Source organism: Helobdella robusta (assembly GCF_000326865.2).
Source record: "Helobdella robusta unplaced genomic scaffold HELROscaffold_15, whole genome shotgun sequence".
In the NCBI taxonomy this organism is placed as follows: domain Eukaryota; kingdom Metazoa; phylum Annelida; class Clitellata; order Rhynchobdellida; family Glossiphoniidae; genus Helobdella; species Helobdella robusta.
In genome coordinates, this window is record NW_008703839.1 from 438,580 (window position 1) to 463,627 (window position 25,048).

The 25,048-nt window shown below is 35.1% G+C and overlaps 4 protein-coding genes across 4 annotated transcripts; 3 read left to right on the forward strand and 1 right to left on the reverse strand.

The window, feature by feature from the left end:
• Positions 1-269: 269 nt before the first annotated feature.
• HELRODRAFT_74962 (hypothetical protein) lies at positions 270-776 on the forward strand (the record flags this gene model as incomplete). The annotated part of the gene is made up of 1 exon (XM_009015032.1): positions 270-776. A coding segment is annotated over one exon (507 nt), but the record flags the coding sequence as incomplete, so codon positions are not given.
• A 16,666-nt stretch (positions 777-17,442) lies between these two features.
• Positions 17,443-17,924, forward strand: HELRODRAFT_169164 (hypothetical protein; the record flags this gene model as incomplete). The annotated part of the gene is made up of 2 exons (XM_009015033.1): positions 17,443-17,634; positions 17,766-17,924. 2 exons carry the CDS (start codon positions 17,443-17,445, stop codon positions 17,922-17,924), a joined length of 351 nt encoding a protein of 116 aa, XP_009013281.1.
• A 121-nt stretch (positions 17,925-18,045) lies between these two features.
• On the forward strand, positions 18,046-19,141 carry HELRODRAFT_169165 (hypothetical protein; the record flags this gene model as incomplete). Its single annotated transcript, XM_009015034.1, has 2 exons — positions 18,046-18,201; positions 18,962-19,141. The coding sequence occupies 2 exons, from the start codon at positions 18,046-18,048 to the stop codon at positions 19,139-19,141; spliced, it is 336 nt and encodes a 111-aa protein (XP_009013282.1).
• Positions 19,142-24,775: 5,634 nt separating this feature from the next.
• On the reverse strand, positions 24,776-25,048 carry HELRODRAFT_153317 (hypothetical protein; the record flags this gene model as incomplete). The annotated part of the gene is made up of 1 exon (XM_009015035.1): positions 24,776-25,048. A coding segment is annotated over one exon (273 nt), but the record flags the coding sequence as incomplete, so codon positions are not given.

Below are 25,048 nucleotides of genomic sequence, written 5' to 3' on the forward strand. Positions count from 1 at the left end.
TTTGAGTGAAAGGCTAGGCCCACCGCTTATAACTGGTGGTTGTCGTCAGGATGGGTGTCCGGATGTAAAAATTTTTTCCCAAATTATTCCTATGGCATCACAAAGAAAAACAACGGCTCCTAGTCTCCAGCAGGCTTTAAGTGGTCAAGGGGTGCCAAGAATCCCTGGGAAGTATGCAATAGCGGAGGGATGTTGCAGAAAAATTCAGAATGGCCCCTCTATGGTACCTAGACTTGGAATGCTCAATGTTGGATCACTGACTGGCCGCAAAAATCGCAGAAATGCTCGAGCGTAGAAGGATTGACATCTGCTGCCTTCAGGAAACCCGATGGAAATCGAATGGTGTCTGTCATGTCAACTCAGACAAAAAAAAATATAAACTATTCTGGAATGGTCAAAAGACGGCCAAAAATGGTGTTGGAATTTTTGTCAGAGAACCGCTAGCCCAAGAAGTACTGGATATTAAAAGGATTAATTCACGTCTCATGTGGATCAAGCTTCGCATAGAAAAGCAAACAATGATTATTTTTTCTGCATACGCACCACAGACAGGCGAATCAGAAGAGATGAAAAATAACTTCTGGACTGCATTCTCTGCCACCATCTCAACAATACCAAAATCTGAAACAATCCTGATTGGAGGCGATCTCAATGGCCACGTTGGAGAGAAAACAGATGGTTTTGACAACGTACGTGGCGGTTTTGGCCATGGAAAACGGAATGAAGATGGCAACCGCATCCTTGAGTTTGCTGAAAGTCACGATTTTGTTTACTGAACACATATTTTAGAAAGAGGTTGGAACATCTCATAACATACAAAAGTGGACCATCAGCCACGCAAATTGATTTCTTCGCTGTCAAGCAACAACACCGAAGGCTGTTCAAAAACGTCAAAGTTATACCTGGCGAATCATGTGTCGCCCAACATAGACTCCTTGTGGCACACCTGGTTGTCGAACTGTCAAAACATAAGTCTAAACAAATGCCTCGGAGAATCAAAACGTGGAAGCTGAAAAGCAATATTCATCGAGAAAAACACAGTTAGACCACCAATCGCAAGCCAGTACAGATTGGAAGACATACAAAACCGTTTTAATGAACGCTGCAACTACAGTTTGTGTGAAAAACTGGTACAAAACGTCAGCATGAACGTGACACTTGGTGGTGAAATGACAGTGTACAAAATGCAATAGCTGAAAAGAAAGTTGCATACAAGCAATGGCAAAAATCAAAGTCTGTAGATAACCATAAAATTTTCCGTGAGAAGAACAACTATGCAAGACGTCAAGTTGCACTGGCTCGGACAGATCAGTGCAGAGAGTGGTTCACTAAAAGCAAAGGTGAACAAATGAAATCTCTGTATCGTATAGCAAAACAAACAAAGCGTACGAAAAAAGACATAGTTGGTGCCTCATGTATCAAAAACGACAAAAACGAGATGGTTCTTGAACAAGATGAGATCAAGCTACAGTGGATAGAATACTTCAATCGTCTGTTAAACGAAACAAATCCCATCAATGTTAACTTTGACGCTCCACCCATCTAAGGTCAGATTCCAGACATCACTGTAGAGGAGCTTACAGAAGCTCTGAAAGCTGTGAAGGATGGAAAGGCAGCAGGGCCCTCTGGACTCACAAATGACATTATCAAAGCATCTGGTACTGCAGGTATCCAAACGTTATTACAACTTTGCCGTGAAATCTGGAGAAATTGCTCAATGCCGACTGAATGGAACTATAGCATGACAGTTCCGCTATACAAAGGCAAAGGTGATCCATTGAACTGTTCATCATATCGGGGTATACGTCTGTTAGAACACTCCTTGAAAATTGTCAAAAAAATCATTGAGAGAAGATTAACGTCGTGCATCACAATCAGAAATTATCAATTTGGTTTTCTAGCGGGGAAATAAACAATTGATGCAATTCACATCATTCGGCAACTGCAAGAGAAGTACCTCGCAAAGCATCAACAACTATCACACATTTTTGTAGACCTTGAAAAAGCATTTGATCGAGTTCCCCGTGAAGCAATCAGGTGGAGTCTACGTCGACAACTCATTCCAGAATATCTTGTTTGACTTGTGATGGAAATGTATACGAATACTAAAACTCTTGTCAGCACAACGGTTGGAAACACAGATGCATTTGACATCGGCGTTGGAATTCACCAAGGCTCGATTCTCAGTCCACTGTTATTTATAACTGTGATGGAAAAAATCACAAAACCGATACGCACGAGTGACATTTGGAATCTAGTATATGCTGATGATATCGTTTTAACAGCCACGTCTGAGCAGAATGCAGCACAGATGTTTGAAGATTGGAACACCAGACTCGCCGATCATGGATTCAAAGTCAACATCAACAAAACCAAAGCAATGAACACTGATGAACCCATCCAATCCACAGCTACTGGACGATGGCCCTGTTCAGTTTGTAAAGCTGGTGTAGGTAACAATTCAATCAAGTGTCAGCAGTGTAACCACAAACGTTGTTCAAAAATAATTGGTACTTTATCTAAAGTGTCCAATTTTGTTTGTCCTGCTTGCATCAATCCACAACAACAAATTCGAAATAGCACTGTTTTTGAAGCCATTAAAATAGAGAAAGTCACATCGTTTCAATATCTAGGGGATGTTCTGGATTGTACTGGAACAGCTGAAGCTGCCGTTTGAGCACGCATACGTGCAGTTTGGAATAAATGGCATCTCCTTGCATCTATATTGATGCGGCGTGACATCCCACTTGCATCAGTTTGGAATAAATGGCATCTCCTTGCATCTATATTGATGCGGCGTGACATCCCACTACCTGGTAGTGGGATGTCCACTACGATCAAGACTTTATAAATCTCTGATACGTCTGGTGTTGTTATATGGTGCAGAAACATGGCGAATGACAACCAAACTGGAACAACAACTTCAACGAACCGACATGAAAATGCTCCGTTGGATGCAACGAATTAGTCTGAAGGACCACATCAAATCTACCGAAATCCTGTGTCGTGCTGGTTTAGATGATATAAAGGACGAATTTCGGCAACACCGTCTGCGGTGGTTTGGTCATGTCAAACGAAGTGGAAACAGTGCCATATTTTCTCTTGCAGATGTTGAAGTACCTGTCACACGTCCCAAGGGCCGTCCAAAGAAGTCCTGGTCGCAAACAATCGAGCAAGACATGAAAGCTCTAAATTTAAATGAAATGGATACAACTGAGCGTCTAATTTGGCGCAAAAAGTTGATGGCAAAGAAAACAACGTCCTACCTCGGGAAACCGGGTCTCTGGACGCAAAACGAAGATTGATTGATTGATAGCAGCTTTGATCAGTTTCTCATAAAATTTTTCAATATTTCTTACCGCATTTTAAACTTGTTTATAACCAAATATTTAATTTACTTTTATCTTTTTTATTACAGAAAAAGCTTTTTTTCAGTAATCCTTTACTATTTATAATGTATTCTATAGTATTTTATCAATTATTTGTTGTATTTTTGAATACTTATATCTGTGCGTTCCGACTTTATTGGCTCCAAAAATTGACCATGCGTTTCTCCATTATTGGCTCCAATAATTCACTTTGCGTTGATTTATTGTTTTTTTTTATTAGTAGTTTCTTTGTCTGTAGTAAAGTTACTACTTCTATTGCATATTTAATACAGGTTTTTCTTTGTTTATGTATAGTGTTACTGTATTTTTGTGTTACTGTTTAGTATCTTTCTAGCAATTGCCATTCGTGATTATCGATTAAATGATTTTCTATTCACTATTGCACCTCTTTGTGTATGCATAGTTAATCTTCTTGTCAATATAGTAGTATATATCGATCTCAAATTTACCCATTTGAATCATATAATTTACATAATATATAAAACTCTTAGCAGTTACCAGCAAATCTAAAATATTTTTTTTCATTATTCTTTAAAAATCAGGATCTGACAGACGCAGAAACTTTTACAGCATGCAAGGCAGTAGTATAAAATTTAAAGTATAAATAAGTAAATAAATGAATAAAAATGATGGGATGATAAGGTAGGTGTCGTCAGCGTATTTGATGATGTGATTAGAGCTATGAAAAGTTTTGAGAGAAGAAGCATTGATGATAAAGGTAGATGGTCTAAGAACAAAACCTTGAACTACGCTAGAACTAATAAGTAGAGTAGATGAAAGAGTAGAGTAGAGCTAAAGAAAGAAATGTGGGTGATAGACGATGGGCGATAATCTGTTGATGATGATGGGATTTCGTTTTAAGAGTTGGATAAGTTGTGCTGAATTTCCATTGTGATGGGATGAATGAATGCCTTAAGCAGTGATTGTAGAATGAACTTAAGGTGCTGGAGATGAATGGAGCGATGATTTGTAGAAACAATGCTGGTAGACTGTCTGGACCTGTACCGGATGGACAGGTCTTCGTTAGCATGTGCAAGACGGAGTTCGGGGTAAATTGTTGAAGTTGACGACTATTGGTGGGTCTGATGATCTGATCGTGATGTTTGATGTTGGGTATATTAAGTTTTATGTTTTGTTTTAAAACGTTATGATTTATGATATACATTTATTTTCTTTGGACCAAATATTCTTTGCTTTGGGTATAACTTCACTTTCCCTATTCTGTTGTTCCGGTTGATAATAAACAAGTCAAGAACGTTTCTAAGTTTATTTCTCTTCTTTTAATGTCTTTCAATATTAATATCAATTAATTAAACGATCTACGTGACAAGAAATTTAACAGATTATGGGCCCAGATAACATTTTTCTTAATTAATTGATTTGACGAAGAAAATTTAGAATAAAGAAATATCGGAAGATTCCTTTTTGAAAACTGAAGTGAAGAGAAAACACGTGCTTCTTCATTTTCTGAAAATTGATATTTTGCTTCTAATTAAAAGGTCAAATTGAAAGACAAGGAAGAAATCAAACACCTAGAAGGCAAAAGTAATTGGTTGAACTGGAAATCGAGAGTTTGTATAAAACTACACGGCATTCCTAATGCAATGGACGTAGTAAGTGGCAAATTAAAAGTTCCAGATGAATTAAACAATGACTTAAATGAAGATGAGATAGCAAAGTATCAAACTGCTTTGAACAGATTCAATAAAGCAGATTGTAGTGCTTTGATAATTCTGTCAACCAACATGACCGATGAAACGTATGAAAAAGTTCGTTCGTTCAGTAATGCCAAAGATGTTTGGTTAGAACTTCATAGATTGTATGATGAAGTTAATGAAGATAAAACATACAACTTATGCATGAAGTTTTTTAGTTATAAAATGGATGAAAGTGATGATGTTGTCACTCATGTTACAAAACTCAAAAATCTTTGGAAAGATTTAAAGGTCGAGTTAGGAAAACATGAAAACAGTGACTTATTGCTGGTGTGTCAAATAATTTAAACTTTGCCAGAAAAATATTTTTCATTTGCTGCAAGTTGGAGGTTGTTAAACAAAACTAAAAGAACAGTTGAAACACTCACAGATCAATTGTGTAGCTATGAGAGTTTCCTTGGAAGGCGAAACTGAAAGTAATAAAGTATTATTTGTCAAAGCAACAACTGAAAAGTCATATCAAAACATGAAAGGTCAGAAACAAAATAAATTTGTCAGCAAATCAAAGCGGCTGATATGTCATTACTGCAAATTGCCAAGTCACATTGTAAAAAATTGTGAAAAATGGCATTCTGATGGTAAACCAGCAAAACCAAGAAATAACAATCTACGTGATGACAATAAAAAATCACTAGTTGTTATGGGATCAGCGTACACTGGTGAATGGTTTTTTGAAAATGGTGCAACGAGTCATCTAACTTTTCGAAAAGATATATTTCAAAGTTTTGAAAAATGTTCTCAACCGAGTGAATTATATGTTGCAAATGGCGATGAAGCTTTTGGAAAAGGAATTATTCATCTTCAAGTGAAAGTGAATAATAAATGGCAAACGGTTAAACTCACAGATGTCTGGTATGTGCCAAAATTAAAAAGAAATTTGTTCTCAGTGCTAGCAACTCAAGATAAGAACAGAAATAGCTCTTTTGTTTCAACCTCAAGAAGTTGTCATCTACTTATTGACAATGTGATAAATGTTGTTGGAATAAGAAATAACAATGAAGGTTTGTTCAAACTTGTTGCAAAAACTGTTAGACCGTTGAATTCTGAAGTTCAAGTTAACTTTGTCAATGACCAAGATGCATTGCAGTTATACCATGAACGAATGGGACATTTTAAAATGGTCATGAAACGTGAACTAAACATCGATATACCTGTAGACTGTGAATTGTTCGTTGATAATTGTGCGCACACGTTTACATTTTTGCTCTGGTTGATTTATATATTTTTGTTGGTTAACTTCGTTAATTTGTATTAAAATTATAATTTGTTCAGTTAAGTTTAATTTAAAGAATTAAGTTGTAAGAATTCTCGTTTTGATTTGTTTTTTGTTAAAAGATAAGTAGTTAGTAGACATTTATTAGTTGTTTGAAGGTCACCTTCAAAACATTCTTTTTACTTGCTTGTTACCAAAGATCGTTTATACAATGTCTAAGACATGTTGTTATTGCGCGGAGATAATGCGCAAATCTTCGGAAGGCATCAAATGTTCGTACTGTGAATGTTATAGTCATGTTAAGTGCGCTAAATTGACTGACCAAGGTTTTAAATTGTTGAAAAATACAGTGAATTTAAAATATTTTTGCAATGAATGTTCAAAGTTTTTCGAGTGATTCAACACCGTCAACAAGCTTATAGGAAAACAAAACGAATAAGAAAGCAATGACAATATAATGAGTGAATAGAATCAATTCAAAACCTCCCTAGATTTAAACCGAAAAAAAGCCAAATATCAAACGCTGATGGTTTGCTCGACAAATCTATTAGCAACTTTAAAAATGAACTCAGCGCGACTTGGCCCAGTATTGTCAAGAAAAATATTGATGCTGTATCCAATGAAGTGAAAACTGTCAAAAAGACGTTAGACACAGTTAATGGTAATAAAGAACATGAAAACAACATTGTTATATTTAATTTGTCTAAAAGTGAAAACGTCTCAAAAGACAGAGATGTTGTCTTTTTTAAAGTCATTAGCCGGTGATGCTTTCAGTATCAACAACGTTTTGGCAATTTCAAGAGAGGAAAGAAAAAGCGACAAAGTTTGATTTTGAGAGCGTCTTTTAAAATAAGGTCATTCGACGGTGAATTAAATAAAGTTAAAATTAGCCATGATTTGACTCTAGAGCAACGTACTGAGCTAAATTCACTAGTGTATGAGGCTAAAACCAAGAACGCTGGTAGTGAGAATTTTTTTTCAGGGTCAGAGGTCCGATCGGACGTTGGAAAATCATCAAGCTACCAAAAACGTCACAAAATAATTTTTAATTTAGCGTTGTTTAATATAAGGTTTATTGCGTCAAAATTAGACATTATTTATAATTTTTTGTTTGAGGATTTAGACATTTTTGTTATCACTGAGTCATGGCATGGTTCACTGGGGGTTGATACTGTTCGTTTAGCCATGCCACCTAATTATTCATACGTTAATTTTGTTTGTCAAAAAGATGCAATCAATTGTTGATGTAATTGCCCAACTGCATTACGTTAAGTCCAATGATACTCACATTGCTCCCTGGTTTAATGATCAATGCAGACGTATGAAAAGAGCTTGCCGTAAATTGGAAAAAGCATATCGAAAAAACCCTAAAGATGTTAATAAAATTGCCTGGAAAAAGGCTCTGTTTTCAAAAAATTCTATTTACACTGAATCAAAAAATTTGTATTTCAAAAACTTGATCCTTGTTCATAAATCTAATCCTAAAAAATTGTGAGCAACCATTAATAAATTATTAAGTAAATCTTCCACCAGTCATTCAGTCGATGAATCTAATATAAAGTTTACCTCGTCACAATTTGCAACATTTTTTAGTGATAAGATTAAAATAGTTAGAGAACATACAAATTCCTTGCTTGAGCCTCCTAGCGCTTCTAGTGATTCAGGGTTGTCTGACTCGTTCAGTTTTTTATTCCATGTTCTGGTGATGAAATTAAGAAAGTTGTGCTCAGTTCGCCATCAAAGACATTTTCCATGACATTATTCTTGTGCATATTTTCAAACAATATATAGATTTGTTCATACCGTTTCTCACATTTTTATCAATTTGTGTTTTGACACTGGTTATTTTCCAAGGCGTTAAAGCATACCGTTGTGACTCCCTTATTAAAAAAAGCCATCTCTTGATAAGGATTATATTGCAAATTATCACCCGATTTCAAACCTCTTGTTTTTATCAAAAGTCGTTGAACGTTTAGTTCTAAAACAATTTTAAAATCATTTGAATGTGCATGGTTTAATTCCAATACATCAGTCTGGTTATAGGCAGTATCACTCTACTGAAACTGCTCTGATCGATATTTCTTCTGAAATATAATATTAATGAATTATTAAAAAAGCCATCTCTTGATAAGGATGATATTGCAAATTATCACCCGATTTCAAACCTCTTGTTTTTATCAAAAGTCGTTGAACGTTTAGTTCTAAAACAATTTTAAAATCATTTGAATGTGCATGGTTTAATTCCAATCCATCAGTCTGGTTACAGGCAGTATCACTCTACTGAAACTGCTCTGATCGATATTTCTTCTGAATTGTTTGCATCCATGGATTCACAAAATGTCTCACTTTTGGCTTTATTAGATATGAGCGCAGCGTTTGACTGCGTCGAACAATCACTCCTTGTTCATAAACTTAAATGCCGTTTTGGTGTTGCCGGTGCGGTTGTTTCATGGTTCGAGTCCTATCTGATTGGTAGGACGCAACTGGTTTGTTTCAATAATTTTCTGTCCAATGTGGAAGTTGTTATTTCCGGAGTGCCCCAAGTTTCTGTTTTAGGGCTTCTTTTGTTTATATTGTACACGGCCGATGTTTTTCCTATTATTGAAAAATATGGTTTCAGATAACATGCCTTTGCGGATGATTTGCAAATAATTGGTTGCGGTAACACAGACCCGGGTTTTGATGCGATGGTTGATAGATTTTTACGTTGTTTTAATGAATTAAGTGAATAGATGTAAATAATAAACTAAAACTAAACGAAAACACAAATTCTCCCTGTCGGTACTTGGCAGCAATTAAAAAAGATTAATATTAACTCCATCAACATCGGTGGTTCTAATGTTAAGTTCTGCACTTCTGTTAAAAATCTGGGCGTTGTATTTGATACTGTAATGTCAATGGATCAACATACAAAGTCATTGGTTGAAGATTGTTGCTATCAACTTCGCAAACTCAGGCAAGTAAAAAATCAGTCAATAACGACTCGTTGAAATGTTTAGTTCACGCATTCATTCATTCAAAATAGGATTACTGCAACAGCATTTTTTACGGAGTTTCAAATCAATTGATTAATCGTCTTCAGTCAATTCAAAATCGTGTTGCTAAGATCATTTTCGGAGGGTTAAAATACGACCATGTCGGTAATACTCTACGAGATCTCCATTGGCTCACAATTAAAAAAAATCCTCTTCAAGCTTGCCGTTATGGTTTTAAAATGTTTAAATGGTTTAAGCCCAAGCTACTTATCTGGAAGGTGTTTATACAAAACAAAAACTATTCATCACTAGCAATTACGCTCAGATGATCAGTTATTTTTATCGGTGCCAAGAATAAATTTGATGGTGGCCAATAGAAATTTTGCCGTTGCTGGTCCACAAATTTGGAGCTCACTTCCATACAGTTTAACCTGGTTTAGAAGTTTTTCAAAGATTGGAAGACGTATCTTTTTTCCCGATGATTTCACCAGATGAAAGCAGCGCCTTTGAGTTGCATTAAAGGGTACTATATAAATTCTCTTATAATAATATTAATAATAATAATAATAACACTTCCACGCAAAATCAAATTTCAAATATCGCTTTCGACCACTATCCATTCAATCGCTATTCGATATCCTGCACGTCTTTATATACCCGTTTTATCGACGCTTCTCGCACGTACTAGACATTTCGCTGTCAGAAGGTTCTAGTTCTTCCTCGAACTGGGTGTGTTCACAAGCGATACCAGCGCCTATATCGAATATATTTGTGACGGTTAAAACAATATACAAATAAATAAACGAAGCCTCTATTGATACTAACAAAGAGCACTAGAACCAAATCCGATAAACAATCTTCACATTTCAATTCGGTAACATAAGGAAGAACCAAAAACTCTAAACACCTTCAAGATTCTTTTATTCTAAGCAATACAATAAGAAAAAATCATTATCACAAAACAATTAAGAATTAATAACAATGATAGTAGTGTTGATGGTAGGAATGATAATGGTGGTGATGCTGTGGATGGTGATGATAATGGTTATAACAATATTGGTGGTTGTAATAATAGTTGTGATAAAAATGATAGTAGAAATAATGGCAATAATGATAGAAATAATGGAAACGGTAGTAGTGATAATAATGGTGGAGATGATAATAGTGGTGGTGGTGATAATAATGATGATGATGGTAGTGGTGGTGGTGGTTATTAAAGCCCCAAGCAGAGAATATTTTTCCAGACCGCAACCGCCCGCATCCTCAAAGTTTACATCCGTAACTGCCCGCATCCGCACCGCGTCCACACCGCACTCGCGAAAAGGCAACCTAAATCGGCCGACTTAATTTCATGTTTAAAATTAGAAGATAGCAATACTAGAGAAAAATTTATTTACAATATAATTATAATCAGACAGCAGATAATCTGCTGAGAAAATTCAATAAATTTCTAATTTAATAATTGAAATGACATCGGCCAGAACAACGAGCACAAAATGAACGAAGATGAGGGAGGAACTCTAACAAGGTATTTATTTATTTATTATTTAGGAAGATGTTATGTTATATATATATATATACTTATGATATATACTTATGATATATCCTTATATATATACGTTGACTTATATATATACGTTTGTCCAGAAAAGAAAAACTACTTATGATATATGTATATATATGCATATATGTATATATATATACATATATATATATATATTTATTACTATATAACAAAGTTATACCTGGCGAATCATGTGTCGCCCAACATAGACTCCTTGTGGCAGACCTGGTTGTCGACCTGTCACAACATAAGTCTAAACAAATGCCTCGGAGAATCAAAACGTGGAAGCTGAAAAGCAATATTCATCGAGAAAAATTTCAACAGATTGTCGCCACACAGTTAGACCATTAATCGAAGCCAGTACAGATTGGAGTACATACAAAACCGTTTTGATGAACGCTGCAACTACAGTTTGTGGGAAACTGGTACAAAACGCCAGCATGAACGGGACACTTGGTGGTGGAATGACAGTGTACAAAATGCAATAGCTGAAAAGAAAGCTGCCAACAAGCATTGGCAAAAATTAAAGTCTGTTGATGACCATAAAATTTTCCGTAAGAAGAACAACTATGCAAGACGTCAAGTTGCACTGGCTCGGACAGATCAGTGCAGAGAGTGGTTCACTAAAAGCAAAGGTGAACAAATGAAATCTCTGTATTGTATAACAAAACAAGCAAAGCGTAAGAAAAAAGACATAGTTGGTGCCTCATGTATCAAAAAAGACAAAAACGAAATGGTTCTTGAACAAGATGAGATCAAGCTACAGTGGATAGAATACTTCAACCGTCTGTTAAACGAAACAAATCCCATCAATGTTAACTTTGACGCTCCACCCATCGAAGGTCCGATTTCAGACATCACTGTAGAGAAGCTTGCAGAAGCTCTGAAAGCTATGAAGGATGGAAAGGCAGCAGGACCCTCTGGACTCACAAATGACATTATCAAAGCATCTGGTAACGCAGGTATCCAAACGTTATTACAACTTTGCCGTGAAATCTGGAGAAATTGCTCAATGCCGACTGAATGGAACTATAGCATGACAGTCCCGCTATACAAAGGCAAAGGTGATCCATTGAACTGTTCATCATATCGGGGTATATGTCTGTTAGAACACTCCCTGAAAATTGTCAAAAAAATCATTGAGAGAAGATTAACGTCGTGCATCACAATCGAAAATTATCAATTTGGTTTTCTAGCGGAGAAATAAACAATTGATGCAATTCACATCATTCGGCAACTGCAAGAGAAGTACCTCGCAAAGCATCAACAGCTATCACACATTTTTGTAGACCTTGAAAAAGCATTTGATCGAGTTTCCCGTGCGGCAATCTGGTGGAGTCTACGTCGACAACTCATTCCAGAATATCTTGTTTGACTTGTGATGGAAATGTATACGAATACTAAAACTCTTGTCAGCACAACGGTTGGAAAAACAGATGCATTTGACATCGGCGTTGGAATTCACAAAGGCTCGATTCTCAGTCAACTGTTATTTATAACTGTGATGGAAGAAATCATAAAACCGATACGCACTGGTGACATTTGGAATCTAATATATGTTGATGATATTGTTTTAACAGCCACGTCTGAGCAGAATGCAGCACTGATGTTTGAAGATTGGAACACCAGACTCACCGATCATGGATTCAAAGTCAACATCAGCAAAACCAAAGCAATGAGCACTTGTGAACCCATCTAATCCACAGTTACTGGACGATGGCCCTGTTCAGTTTGTAAAGCTGGTGTAGGTAACAATTCAATCAAGTGTCAGCAGTGTAACCAGTGGTGTCACAAACGTTGTTCAAAAATAATTGGTACTTTATCTAAAGTGTCCAATTTTGTTTGTCCTGCTTGCATCAATTTACAACAACAAATTCGAAATAGCAATATTTTTGAAGCAATTAAGGTAGAGAAAGTCACATCGTTTCAATATCTAGGGGATCTTTTGAATTGTACAGGAACAGCTGAAGCTGCCGTTTGAGCACGCATACGTGCAGCCTGGAATAAATGGCATCTCCTTGCCTCTATAATGATGCGGCGTGACATCCCACTACCACTACGATCAAGACTTTATAAATCTGTAATACGTCTGATGTTGTTATATGGTGCAGAAACATGGCCAATGACAACCAAACTGGAACAACAACTTCAATGTACTGACATGAAAATGCTTCGATGGATGCAACGAATTAGTCTGAAGGTCCACATCAAATCTACCAAAATCCTGCGTCGTGCTGGTTTAGATGATATAAAGGACGAATGCCGGCAACACCGTCTGCGATGGTTTGGTCATGTCAAATAAAGTAGAAACAGTGCCATAACTTCTCTTGCAGATGTTGAAGTACCTGTCACACGTCCCAAAGGCCGTCCAAAGAAGTCCTGGTCGCAAACAATCAAGCAAGACATGAAAGCTCTAAATTTAAATGAAATGGATACAAATGATCATCTAATTTGGCGCAAAAAGTTGATGGCAAAGAAAACAACGTCTTATCTCGGGGACCGGGTCTCTGTACGCAAAACGAAGATTGATTGATTTATTACTATATATGGTGTATATATATACAGTACGTACATATATATGTAGGTTAATTTGTATAAAAGTAAGTGTGTATCGTATATTTATATGTGTATATATGGGAATAATACCACTGGTGTTAAGTATCAAAGATAGATACACTTCACACATACCTTTTATATAACACACATATGCACACCCATTTATACATACATGTATGTGGTAGGATAACGAACGTGCTGGATGATTTTTCTGAGCTCTTATATTTTATTTATTATATTTTCTCTTTTTAATAATTTTATCGTTTTTTCTTCAGTTAGTTTTATCTATCTAACCTTTTTTTGTCTATATTTATTTTTTTATGTTAACTTTATTGTTATCTTTTCCATACTTTTATTATTTATTTTACCTTTTTTTCTGTATTTTATTATGTTTGATTTTGAAAAGGCATTTCATAGAATGTCACATAGTAAATTAATGGTTAAATTGAACAAATGTGGGTTGAATGACAGATTGGTTGCTTGGGTTAATAATTATTTGAATGGAAGAACATTTTGTGTGAGAGTGAATGATGGTATGTTAAGATATTGTGAGATAAAGAGTGGAGTTCCACAGGGTAGTGTGCTTGGGCCAATTTTGTTTTTAAAGTATATTAATGATTTATTTGATTTGTTTCAGGATGTAAATGGGGTTGCGATGTATATGTATGAATATGATGCAAAGTTGTTTAAAATTGTGAACTCAGATTGGGATAGTGTGGTAATGCAGAGGGGTTTGAATGATTTGAATGAGTGGTGTGTGCAGAATGATGTGAAATTGAATAAAGAAAAATGTGTTGTGATGAAGTTTGGTTGTTCTGTATCAGAGATAATAATTTTGATTATAAAATAAGCTTGCACCTATTACTTTTTGTTGATAAAATTAAAGACGGGTGTTATTTTTGATACATTTTTGAAATTCATTGAGCATAAACATTACAATGTTAAGAAGGCATTTTCATTGTTGGGTTTAATAAACAGAAATTTAAAAGGTCTTGATAAAAATGTTTTTATGTTATTATATAAATCCTTAGTTAGATCTCAGCTGGAGTACGCAGGAAGTGTGTGGTTACCATGGACAATACGTGAAACAGAAGCGATCGAAAAGGTTCAGAAAAGGGCAACAAAGATGACCAAGGACTGTGAGGGAATGAAATGTGAGGACCGATTAAGATTTTTACAATTGCCAACACTAAAATACAGACAAATAAGAGATGATTTGATAACGATGTTTAACATGTTGAATGAAAAGGACCAACGAAGCTTGCCGGAAATATTGAGAGCCACCAGACGAACAAGAGGACATGAGATGAGGCTAACAGTACTGACATTCCATACGAACTTAAGAAAAAATTATTTTGTTAATAGAACTATTAATATTTGAAATAATTTGAAGGATGACGTTTTTAATCGCAGTGATTTGAATGAGTTTAAAAAAAAGTTGGATGATTTTCTTATGAATTTAAAAACGATTGGAGAGCGGAGTTAAAGGATGACTATTCGTGAATGCTGTTTATAGATTTTGGATGATGGTGAAAATGTTTTTTTTGACATGATTGTCTTAAAGAAAGGACGATGATTGGTTGAAATTGGAATTTTCATGAAGAAATGTTTGCATACATATATATATATATAAAATATAGGTAGTTGAATTAATAAGAGAAATTATTCTCTTATATTTTTGTTTATATTTGTATTTTTGTTTGATCTTTATGTATAAACAGAACATATTAACATATATTCAAGTACATTGTTTGTGTGTTAAAATTTTATATATTTTAAAATTTTTGTGTTGCGGGCATAGGGGCATTTGTCTTCGCCCATGTTTTTTTTTTAATTTTTTCTTTTGTGTGTAGGTAATACGTATAATTTTTGTATTTATTTTCTTTATTTATTTCGTAATCTAAAAATTTGTATCAATTAAACACTATAGTTTTAATTCCAATTATTTCAAATAATTCATTTAACATTATCGATATTATATTTTATTATTCTTAATTCTAATAGAATAACACACGGTACGCTCGCGCCTGGTTTTATTTAGATAGTAATTGTTAAAAAAAAGGGAGACCAAAAAGACTGTGATAATTACAGATCAATTGCACATATGCAAGATCATGCTGACCATCGTAAAAGTATGACAGGAAAAGGTCATAGAGCAGCATCTGCATGAAGAACAAGTAGGCTTCAGAAAGGACAGAAGCACGATCCAACAAATTCTGATGTTGAGACTGATGATGGAGGATGCAAAAAGTAGCGGTCAGACAATTTACCATTGCTTTGTTGATTTTAAGAAAGCGTTTGATTCTGTCTGTCATGAAGGTTTGTGGGCAACATTAGAAAGTATGGGGACATCAGAAAAGCTGGTCAAAGTACTGAAAGGACTTTATGAAGAATCTAAAATGTCGGTAATAATAGATACAGAACTTGGAGATTGGATAAAAGCAGACATTGGAAGCAGACAGGGCGATCCAATATCACCAATATTATTCATAGCATTGCTAGAAAGAACAATGGAAAAAATGGAAAATTCGGAATTGGGTGGAATTGACATAGGAAGGAGAACTGTCCAAAATCTCAGGTTTGCAGACAATATAGACCTTCTAGCTTCTAGTGAAGAAGGTCTACAGAAACTAATTGAACTAAAACACGTTGGTGGAAAAGATCACGGGTTGCATATCAACAAAGACAAAACGAAGGTGATGATTACGGGAAAAGGCAGAAACAATGCGGGATTTCAGATAGAATCAGAAAAATTCGAACAAACAGACCGGTTTGTGTATCTTAGCAGTCTTATAACCTGTGACAACAACTGCACCAACGAAATTGACAGAAGGAGAGCAATAACCCAAAGAATGTTCCCATCATGGAAGGAAATATGGAAAAGTGGAAATGTATCTATAAAAACAAAGTTGAAAATTATAGAATCTTGTGTTTTTCCAAGCTTGCTCTATGTATGTGAGACATGGACAATAAAGAAAAGAGACAAAGACAAATTGAAAGCATTTGAGATGAAGTGTTACCGAAATTTGTTGGGAATCAGTTGGAGGCAGAAAGAAAAGAATGAAACCATCAGAAATCAACTTGGAAGACAGAAAAATGTATATGACGGAGTCAGAAAAAGAAAATTGGGATTTTTTGGACACATTTGTAGAATGAGAAAAAACTGATTGATTAAGATGGTACTAATGAGGAAAAGAGATTGGAAAAAAAAATTGGTAGACCTGCAAAGAAATGGATAGATGACATTAATGAATGGACTGGTGTTGATATTCTGAATTCAATAAAACTGGCCAAAAATAGAAAAGGTTTTGGAAAAAAAAGGAAAAAAAATGTAAAAAGCATGCATCGGCCTCGACGGTCCTTCGATAGACAAAGGAGGATCATTGATTGATTGATTAATTGAATTGTTCAACATTTGTTTGCTTTAGTTGTACGTTCACGTTGGTGTTCCTATTGTTGACAATATTCGTAATAGTTTTTCACTCATTTATAGCTTCCATAATATTTCTTTAAATTCAATTTAAGTGTTTAAAAAAATAATAATTATTATTTAAACCAATAAATTAAATCATTTCAATTCTAATTATTTTAAAAGTATATTTAATTCTATTAAAATTAAACTCAATACACTCGCGCTACACATACGCGCCTGATTTTAGATGGAAACCGGTGGTTCTATAGTTGGCAATATTCTTGACTTGAATAGTCTTTCATTTACTTATAATTTCTAAAAATTACTTTGAATTCAACTTCAATTTTTATAAAAAAAATAAATTAAATTAAAATAATTAAATCAATCAATAAATTAAATCAATTCAATTCCAATTATTTTAAAACTCAATTTCATTTTATTAAAACAACACATAATACACTTGCTCTGCTCATACGCGCTTGTTCATAGATATTAATTGTTAAACGTGTTTCCATAGTTGGCAATAATCGTAACTGTTTTTCATACCTTTATAGTTTCCATTGAATTCCTTAAAATTCAATTTGACTTTTTTCAATCAATAGAGCAATAAATTATAACATGTCAAGTCAGGGTTCTTCTTTGGATCTATCCTCCCTCAAATGTTGCCATGCCTGCTTCAAACACTTTAAATTGAGGCACGATGGTACGTTTGTAAGACATGGAGGTAAGGTGAAAAGAACGGAGTGTTCTGGGTCGCTTAAAAAGCCACTTTCAAGCCTTAATCGGCGGAGGTCATTTGGATCTGGTATGGTAAATACGTCAATCTAAAATGCTGACCCGAAACCACCAAAACGTGCGGCATTTGAGGGTGACGTTTTTCCTTCGGCAAAGGACTTTTTTCTTTAATCTGCTCGGTTTCTGTTAATTACATACCAAAACAGTCATGCAGAAAGTTTGGAAAGACGTTGACCTGCATTTTGAAAGCCATCCTGGATAACTCTTCAGTCACAGCTTTGTGGTGTAGACTGTTATTTCTGCACGTTTGGTCCTCCGAAAGGGGCCAAGAGGGGATAAAGGCTACAACGTTAGCATCGGAATAAACAACAGATTGGATGCACTGGCAAAAGGACATTTTGAAGACATATTAAACTCTATCGAACCAATATCAGTTATAAAAAAAAAGCTCGACAAAAAAAATTGAGTTCATTGGTAAAAAGTAAAATGGAGCAGGGCAACATCAAAAATGCCATGAGAATATTGGAGCCAATGGCTCTAAATTCTGCAGACAGGCTTAGTGCTTTGAAGAATAGGCACCCAAAAGCGCCATTAGACAGAAAACCAAGTCCGGACAAGAAACCTACAAATGATAAAGGCATGGTGCTTGAAACAGTTTCCAAAAGGGACTTCCGGGAGAAGAGATGGCCTTACACAACAACATTCGAGAGATTTGACTCATGATAAATCTAAAGCCACCGAGCTTGTTGATGCAGCAGCCAGCATCATCAATTTGTTGCTAAGTGGTGTCTGCCCTACTGGGGTTGAACTTTATTTTTTTGGTGGGAGATTGTTGGCGCTCTCCAAAAAAGATGGAGATGTCTGATCCATTGTTTTTAGTTGTGTTTGGAGACTCTGGGCTGCCAAATATGCTCTGCTATCTATAAAAGAAAAGATAGCTCCAATCCTTCAACCCCAGCAAGATGGTGATGGCGTCAGCGGTGGAGCAGAGGGAGCGGTGCATGCTGTCCGACGTTTTGTTGGCAACATGGCCGAGAATGAAGGTTTTTTAAAACTTGACTTTTCCAATGTTTTCAATTCCCTTCGCCGGGACAATATGCTTGGATGCGTCAAGTCACGGCTTCCTGAAATATATAACTTTTGTTGGCTGTCATACGATGCTGACTCATTCCTTTCCTTCAAAAACAATATTATTTTGTCAGCTGAGGGTGTACAGCAAGGTGATCCTTTGGGTCTTCTGCTTTTTTCTCTGTCAGTCGATCTACTAATAACATCTCTTCGTTCAAAATTTGTTGTTGCTTATCTCGGTGATATTGATTTGGATGGTTGTTTGAATATACATATAGTTGTTTTGTTTTTAATAAAGATATTTTTTTATACAGTTAAACTTCAACTGTTCAAGCTTCTCAAATATCAAACTAATCTGGCTGGTGCCATGGTTCGCAAATATAAGCAAACTTCCGAACGAGGAAAATATGGAGACGAGTTGCTTGCAACCGGTTTGCAAACTATTGCAAATGGAAAATCTCTGATTCTTGTAAGCCAAGAACTTAGTATTCCAGCGCGAACATCACAGAGATAAAAAAAAACACTCAATCCTGGAACTCTAAAATTTGGACGTCACATTCCACTTCTTTCCGATTTAATTTAACTTGAACTTCATAACCATATACAATATATGGAAAGAAGTCTTTATGGACTCACTCCTTATGATGTACGTCGTTTAGCTTTTGAGCTAGCCGAAACCATGAATAAAAACAAAAAATCTGCTGGAAAAGATTGGCTTTCAAGTTTCCTCACACGATATCCTGATCTATCAATAAGAAAACCAGAAGGAACCAATTTGTCACGTGCAATAGCGTTTAACAAACCAAAGGTGATACACTTTTTTGAAGTTTATAAACTACTACTCATTGACATTCCTTGTACTCCTTTACACATACGGAATATGGATGAAACAGGTGTAACAAATGTGTATAACTCAAGTAAAATTGTTGCTAAAAAAGGTAAAAAAGCTGTAGGCAAAATCACTAGTAGAGAAAGAGGTTCAACAGTGAGTTATATGTGCATTCAATGCTGCTGGTAATTTCCTGCCACCTATGTTCATATATTCTCGCAAAAGAATGACTGATGCTTTACTAAAGGAGTGCCACCAGAAACTGTTGGACACATTAGTCTAAATGGATGGACTAATTCAACACTATTACTAAATGGTTGATCCATTTTTCAAAATGCACAAACGCTTCCAAAGAAAATCCTACTATTATTTTATTAGATGGACACAACAGCCATAAATCTATTAGTGCTATAAATTTAGCCCGTAGCAAAGGCGTACATATGTTAACATTTCCAACCCATTTTACTCATAAACTGCAGCCACATGACAAGACATATTTTAAACCACTAAAAAGTGCTTACAATATTGCTTGTGATAACTGGTTAGTGTCAAAACCTGGTAAAAAGTTTTTATGATATAGCCAGTTTATTTAAAAAAGCATTTCTTCGCACATCAACTCCTGGACAAAGCAGTTAATGGATTCAAGACTTGTGGACTATGGCCATTTGATAATAATATTTTTTCCGATGAAGATTATCAAACAGTTGATGTCACTGAAGAAGAAGAAAAACCAAATGCAGAAATAAATCATCAATTATCTAAAATTTCAATTTTAGAAACCATCGATCAAACCCAGTTATCTTCTACTAACAAAACAGTTATCAATATGTTAAATGGTTCAATAAAAGGTGTGCAGATTGAGACGACTAATTTAAATCAGTCATATGTCCTGGGCATGACATAAAACTGCATCCACACTGCCTTGCGTGCTTTTGAGCAAAAGGCTAGGCCCATCGCTTATAACTGGTGGTTGTCGTCAGGATGGGTATCTGGATGTAAAAACATTTCCCCAAATTATTCTATGCCATCACAAATAAAAACAACGACTCCTAGTCCCCAGCAGGCCTTAAGTGGTCAAGGGGTGCCAAAAAGTATGCAATAGCGGAGGGATGTTGCAGATAAATTCAGAATGACCCCTCTATGGTACTTAGACTTGAAACGCTCGATGTTGGATCACTGACTGGCCGCAGCATGGAAATCGCCGAAATGCTCGAGCGTAGAAGGATTGACATATGTTGCCTTCAGGAAACCCGATGGAAATCAAATGGTGTCTGTCATATCAACTCAGACAAAAAAAAATATAAACTATTCTGGAATAGTCAAAAGACAGTCAAAAATGGTGTTGGAATTTTTGTCAAAAAACCGCTAGCCCAAAAAGTATTAAAAATATTAAAATATTAAGAATATTAAAAGGATTAACTCACGTCTCATGTGGATCAAGCTTCGCCTAGAATAGCAAACAATAACTATTTTTCTGCATGCGCACCACAGACAGGCGTTCTCTGACACTATCTAAACAATATCAAAATCTGAAACAATCCTGATTGGAGGCGATCTAAATAGCCACGTTGGAGAGAAAACAGATAATTTTGACAACGTACATGGTGGTTTTGGCTATGGAGAACGGAATGAAGATGACAACCGCATCCTTGAGTTTGCTGAAAGTCACGGGTTTTGTTTACTGAACACATATTTTAAAAAGAGGTTGGAACATTTTATAGCATACATACATCAGTCACGCAAATTGATTTCTTCGCAGTCAAGCAACAACACCGAAGGCTATTTAAAAATGTCCAAGTTATACCTGGCGAATCATGTGTCGCCCAACATAGACTCATTGTGGCAGACCTAGTTGTCGAACTGTCACAACATAAGTCTAAACAAATGTCTCGGAGAATCAAATCCTGAAAGTTGAAAAGCAATATTCATCGATAAAAATTTCAACAGAATGTCGCCACACAGTTAGACCACCAATCGTAGGTACAGATTGCAGTACATACAAAATCGTTTAGATAAACGCTGCAACTACAGTTTGTGGGAAACTGGTACAAAACGCCAGCATGAACGGGACACTTGGTGGTGGAATGACAGTGTACAAAATGCATTAGCTGAAAAGAAAGCTGCAAACAAGCATTGGCAAAAATCAAGGTCTGTTGATGACCATAAAATTTTCCGTGAGAAGAACAACTATGCAAGACGTCAAGTTGCACTGGTTCGGACATTTCAGTGCGGAGAGTGGCTCACTAAATGCAAAGGTGAACAAATGAAATCTCTGTATTGTATAGCAAAACAAGCAAAGCATGAGAAAAAAGACATAGTTGGTGCCTCATGTATCAAAAAAGACAAAAACGAGATGGTTCTTGAACAAGATGAGATCAAGCTATAGTGGAGAGAATACTTCAACCGTCTGTTAAACGAAACAAATCCCATCAATGTTAACTTTGACGCTCCACCCATCGAAGTTCCAATTTCAGACATCACTGTAGAGGAGCTTACAGAAGCTCTGAAAGCTATAAAGGATGGAAAGGCAGCAGGGCCCTCTGGACTCACAAATGACATTATCAAAGTATCTGGTACTGCAGGTATCCAAACGTTATTACAACTTTGCCGTGAAATCTGGAGAAATTGCTCAATGCCGACTGAATGGAACTATAGCATGACAGTTCCGCTATACAAAGGCAAAGGTGATCCATTGAACTGTTCATCATATCGGGGTATATGTCTGTTAGAACACTCCCTGAAAATTGTCGAGAAAGTCATTGAGAGAAGATTAACGTCTTGCATCAAAATCGGAAATTATCAACATAACATAACATAATAGTTCAAATAAAGGGCGCAAACTAAAATTTCTATGCCCCCAACAAAATCATAACCAAAATATAATCAACTCTTAATAACAGAAAATAATAAGATCGAAATAAAACAACTAGTCTGAAATAAACCACAATAGTATTAACCAAACTGAAAGAAATAAAAAAAAATATGAAACGCTTCACAAATTTGCGTGTCATCAATTTGATTTCCTAGCGGGAAAATCAACAATTGATGCAATTCACATCATTCGGTAACTGCAAGAGAAGTACCTCGCAAAGCATCAACAACTATCACACATTTTTGTAGACCTTGAAAAAGCATTTAATCGAGTACTCCGTGAGGCAATCAGGTGGAGTTTACGTCGACAACTCATTCCAGAATATCTTGTTCGACTTGTGATGGAAATGTATAAAAAATACTAAGACTCGGTCAGCACAACATAAATGCATTTGACATCGGCGTTGGAGTTCACCAAAGCTCGATTCTCAATTCAATCAAGTGTCAGCAGTGTAACCAGTGGTGTCACAAACGTTGTTCAAAAATAATTGGTACTTTATCTAAAGTGTCCAATTTTGTTTGTTTTGCTTGCATCAATCCACAACAACAAATTCGTAATAGTAAAGTTTTTGAAGCCATTAAGGTAGAGAAAGTCACATCGTTTCAATATCTAGCTGCCGTTCGAGCACGCATACGTGCAGCCTGGAATAAATGGCATCTTACCGCTTGATGAATTAGAAAACAAAGAAAATGACAAAATGATAGACAAAGAAAACTCAAAAAAGACATAGACATATGGGTGTCAGTAGTTAAAAATGATAAGATAAAAAGTGAAGAAGTTAAAGTGGTGAATGAAATTGTGGCCGTAAACAAAGATAAAGAAAAAAGGGAAAAAATGTTGTAATTTTTGAAATACCTCTATCGAAAGAGAGTAACATCGAAAACAGAAAGATTCAAGACAAGGCAATTGTAGAAGATGCCTGTAGTGAGTTGAATGTTGACAAATTAATATTTTGAATATTGATAGATTCAAGCTTAAATCAAATGAGGTAACAACCCCTATTTTAGTGAGGTTTAAAGATAAAACAGTGCAAAAAGAAGTCATCCAAATGGCAAGAAAAAAGTTAAAGAATTCTGAAAAATTCAAAAAATTCTTCATTTCACCAGATCTGAATGAATCAGAAAGAAAGCTATCCAAAGAGCTAATTAAAAAGAGAAATGAAAAAAATGAAGAGTTAAACAAAAGTAACAAACTGATTAATCTTTTTTGATATGGGTTCGATGAAACAAAGTTGTTGCAGTATACAACAACAACAAACGAGTCTAAAACAAAAAAATAGAGCAAGAATTTGTTTTGTTGGTACACCAATGCCACATCACTGAACAGCAAATACAATGATTTAATTATTGAAATAGAAAATAAAAAAACAGATATTTTAATGATATGTGAAACATGGTGGACAGACACTTCAGCAACCAGCATTTCAGGTTATTCTTTATTTAGGCAAGACAGGAACCATGGCTGAGGTGGAGGTGTGTGTATATATGTAAAAAATATTATTAAATTATATGAAATAACAAATAAATTTTTAAATAATGGAATTATTGAACAAATTTTGGTGCTCAGTAGAGGTTGGTGATGAATCAATTTTGTGTGGATGTATATATCGCACTGGGAACAGTAACTTAAGTTATTGTAATTATATAATAAAATCTATAGATGAAGCAGCAAAATATATAACAAATAATAAATTTAGTGGTATGTTAATATGTTGTGATTTTAATTTTAATATGATAAAGTAAAGTGGAATGAAGAAAATATTGGAATTGTCACAACTTCAAATGAATCAGCTTAGTTATTTATGAAATGCTTAGACAACAACTTCATTTATCAAAATGTTATGGAACCTACTTTTCAGAAGGAATCAGGTTTATTAACAAATGTTCTTGATTTAATTTTATCTGAATCATGTAATAGAGTTTATATGTTGCAAAATTCACCACCTTTGGGAAATATAGAACATGGTCATCATATATTAGAATTTAGATATAGCTATAGTGATTCAAACTCAAGACCGGTCTCTATAACATCTGTAGTTTGCAAAATAAGGGAGAGTATAACAAGAGATACACTAATGAAACATCTAAATGAAAATAAATTAATTATCAAAGAACAACATGGTTTTGTAAATAATAAAAGCTGTTGCACTAATTTATTAGAAACATTCGATTTAATAATAGAAGCAAATGAACATAATATAATACCGGTCGACATAGCATTTCTTGACAGTGGCGGATTAACCATTTTGCCGCCTAGAGGCACTCGTGGTTTGCCGCCCCAATTTTAAATTTTATAATAAATTTAGAAATTAAATTCATATAAACGCAATATTTTTAAAACATTTTTATTAAGTACATTCTTTAATAATATTCATGTAATGTAATATTATCAATTTTAAAAAATAAATTTTCTTTCATTGCAGTTTATAAAAGTTATTTCAAAACTTTACGACGTGCCTTCCTGTGCGTAAATTCATCAATAACGAAATTAATGTCTAAATCTTGCAAAATTGTTTTTTCGATGCATAGAATTGCAAGATAATTTAATCTTTCTTCGGACATTGTCGAACGCAAATAGTTTTTAACGCGCTTTAAACAAGAAAAAGATAGCTCGGCCGAACAGTTTGTAGCAGGAGTACAAGTGTACATCCGAAGTGCAATGACTACATTTGGATATACACACTGCAAGTCATTCAATCTTATCCATTTACACAAATCAAT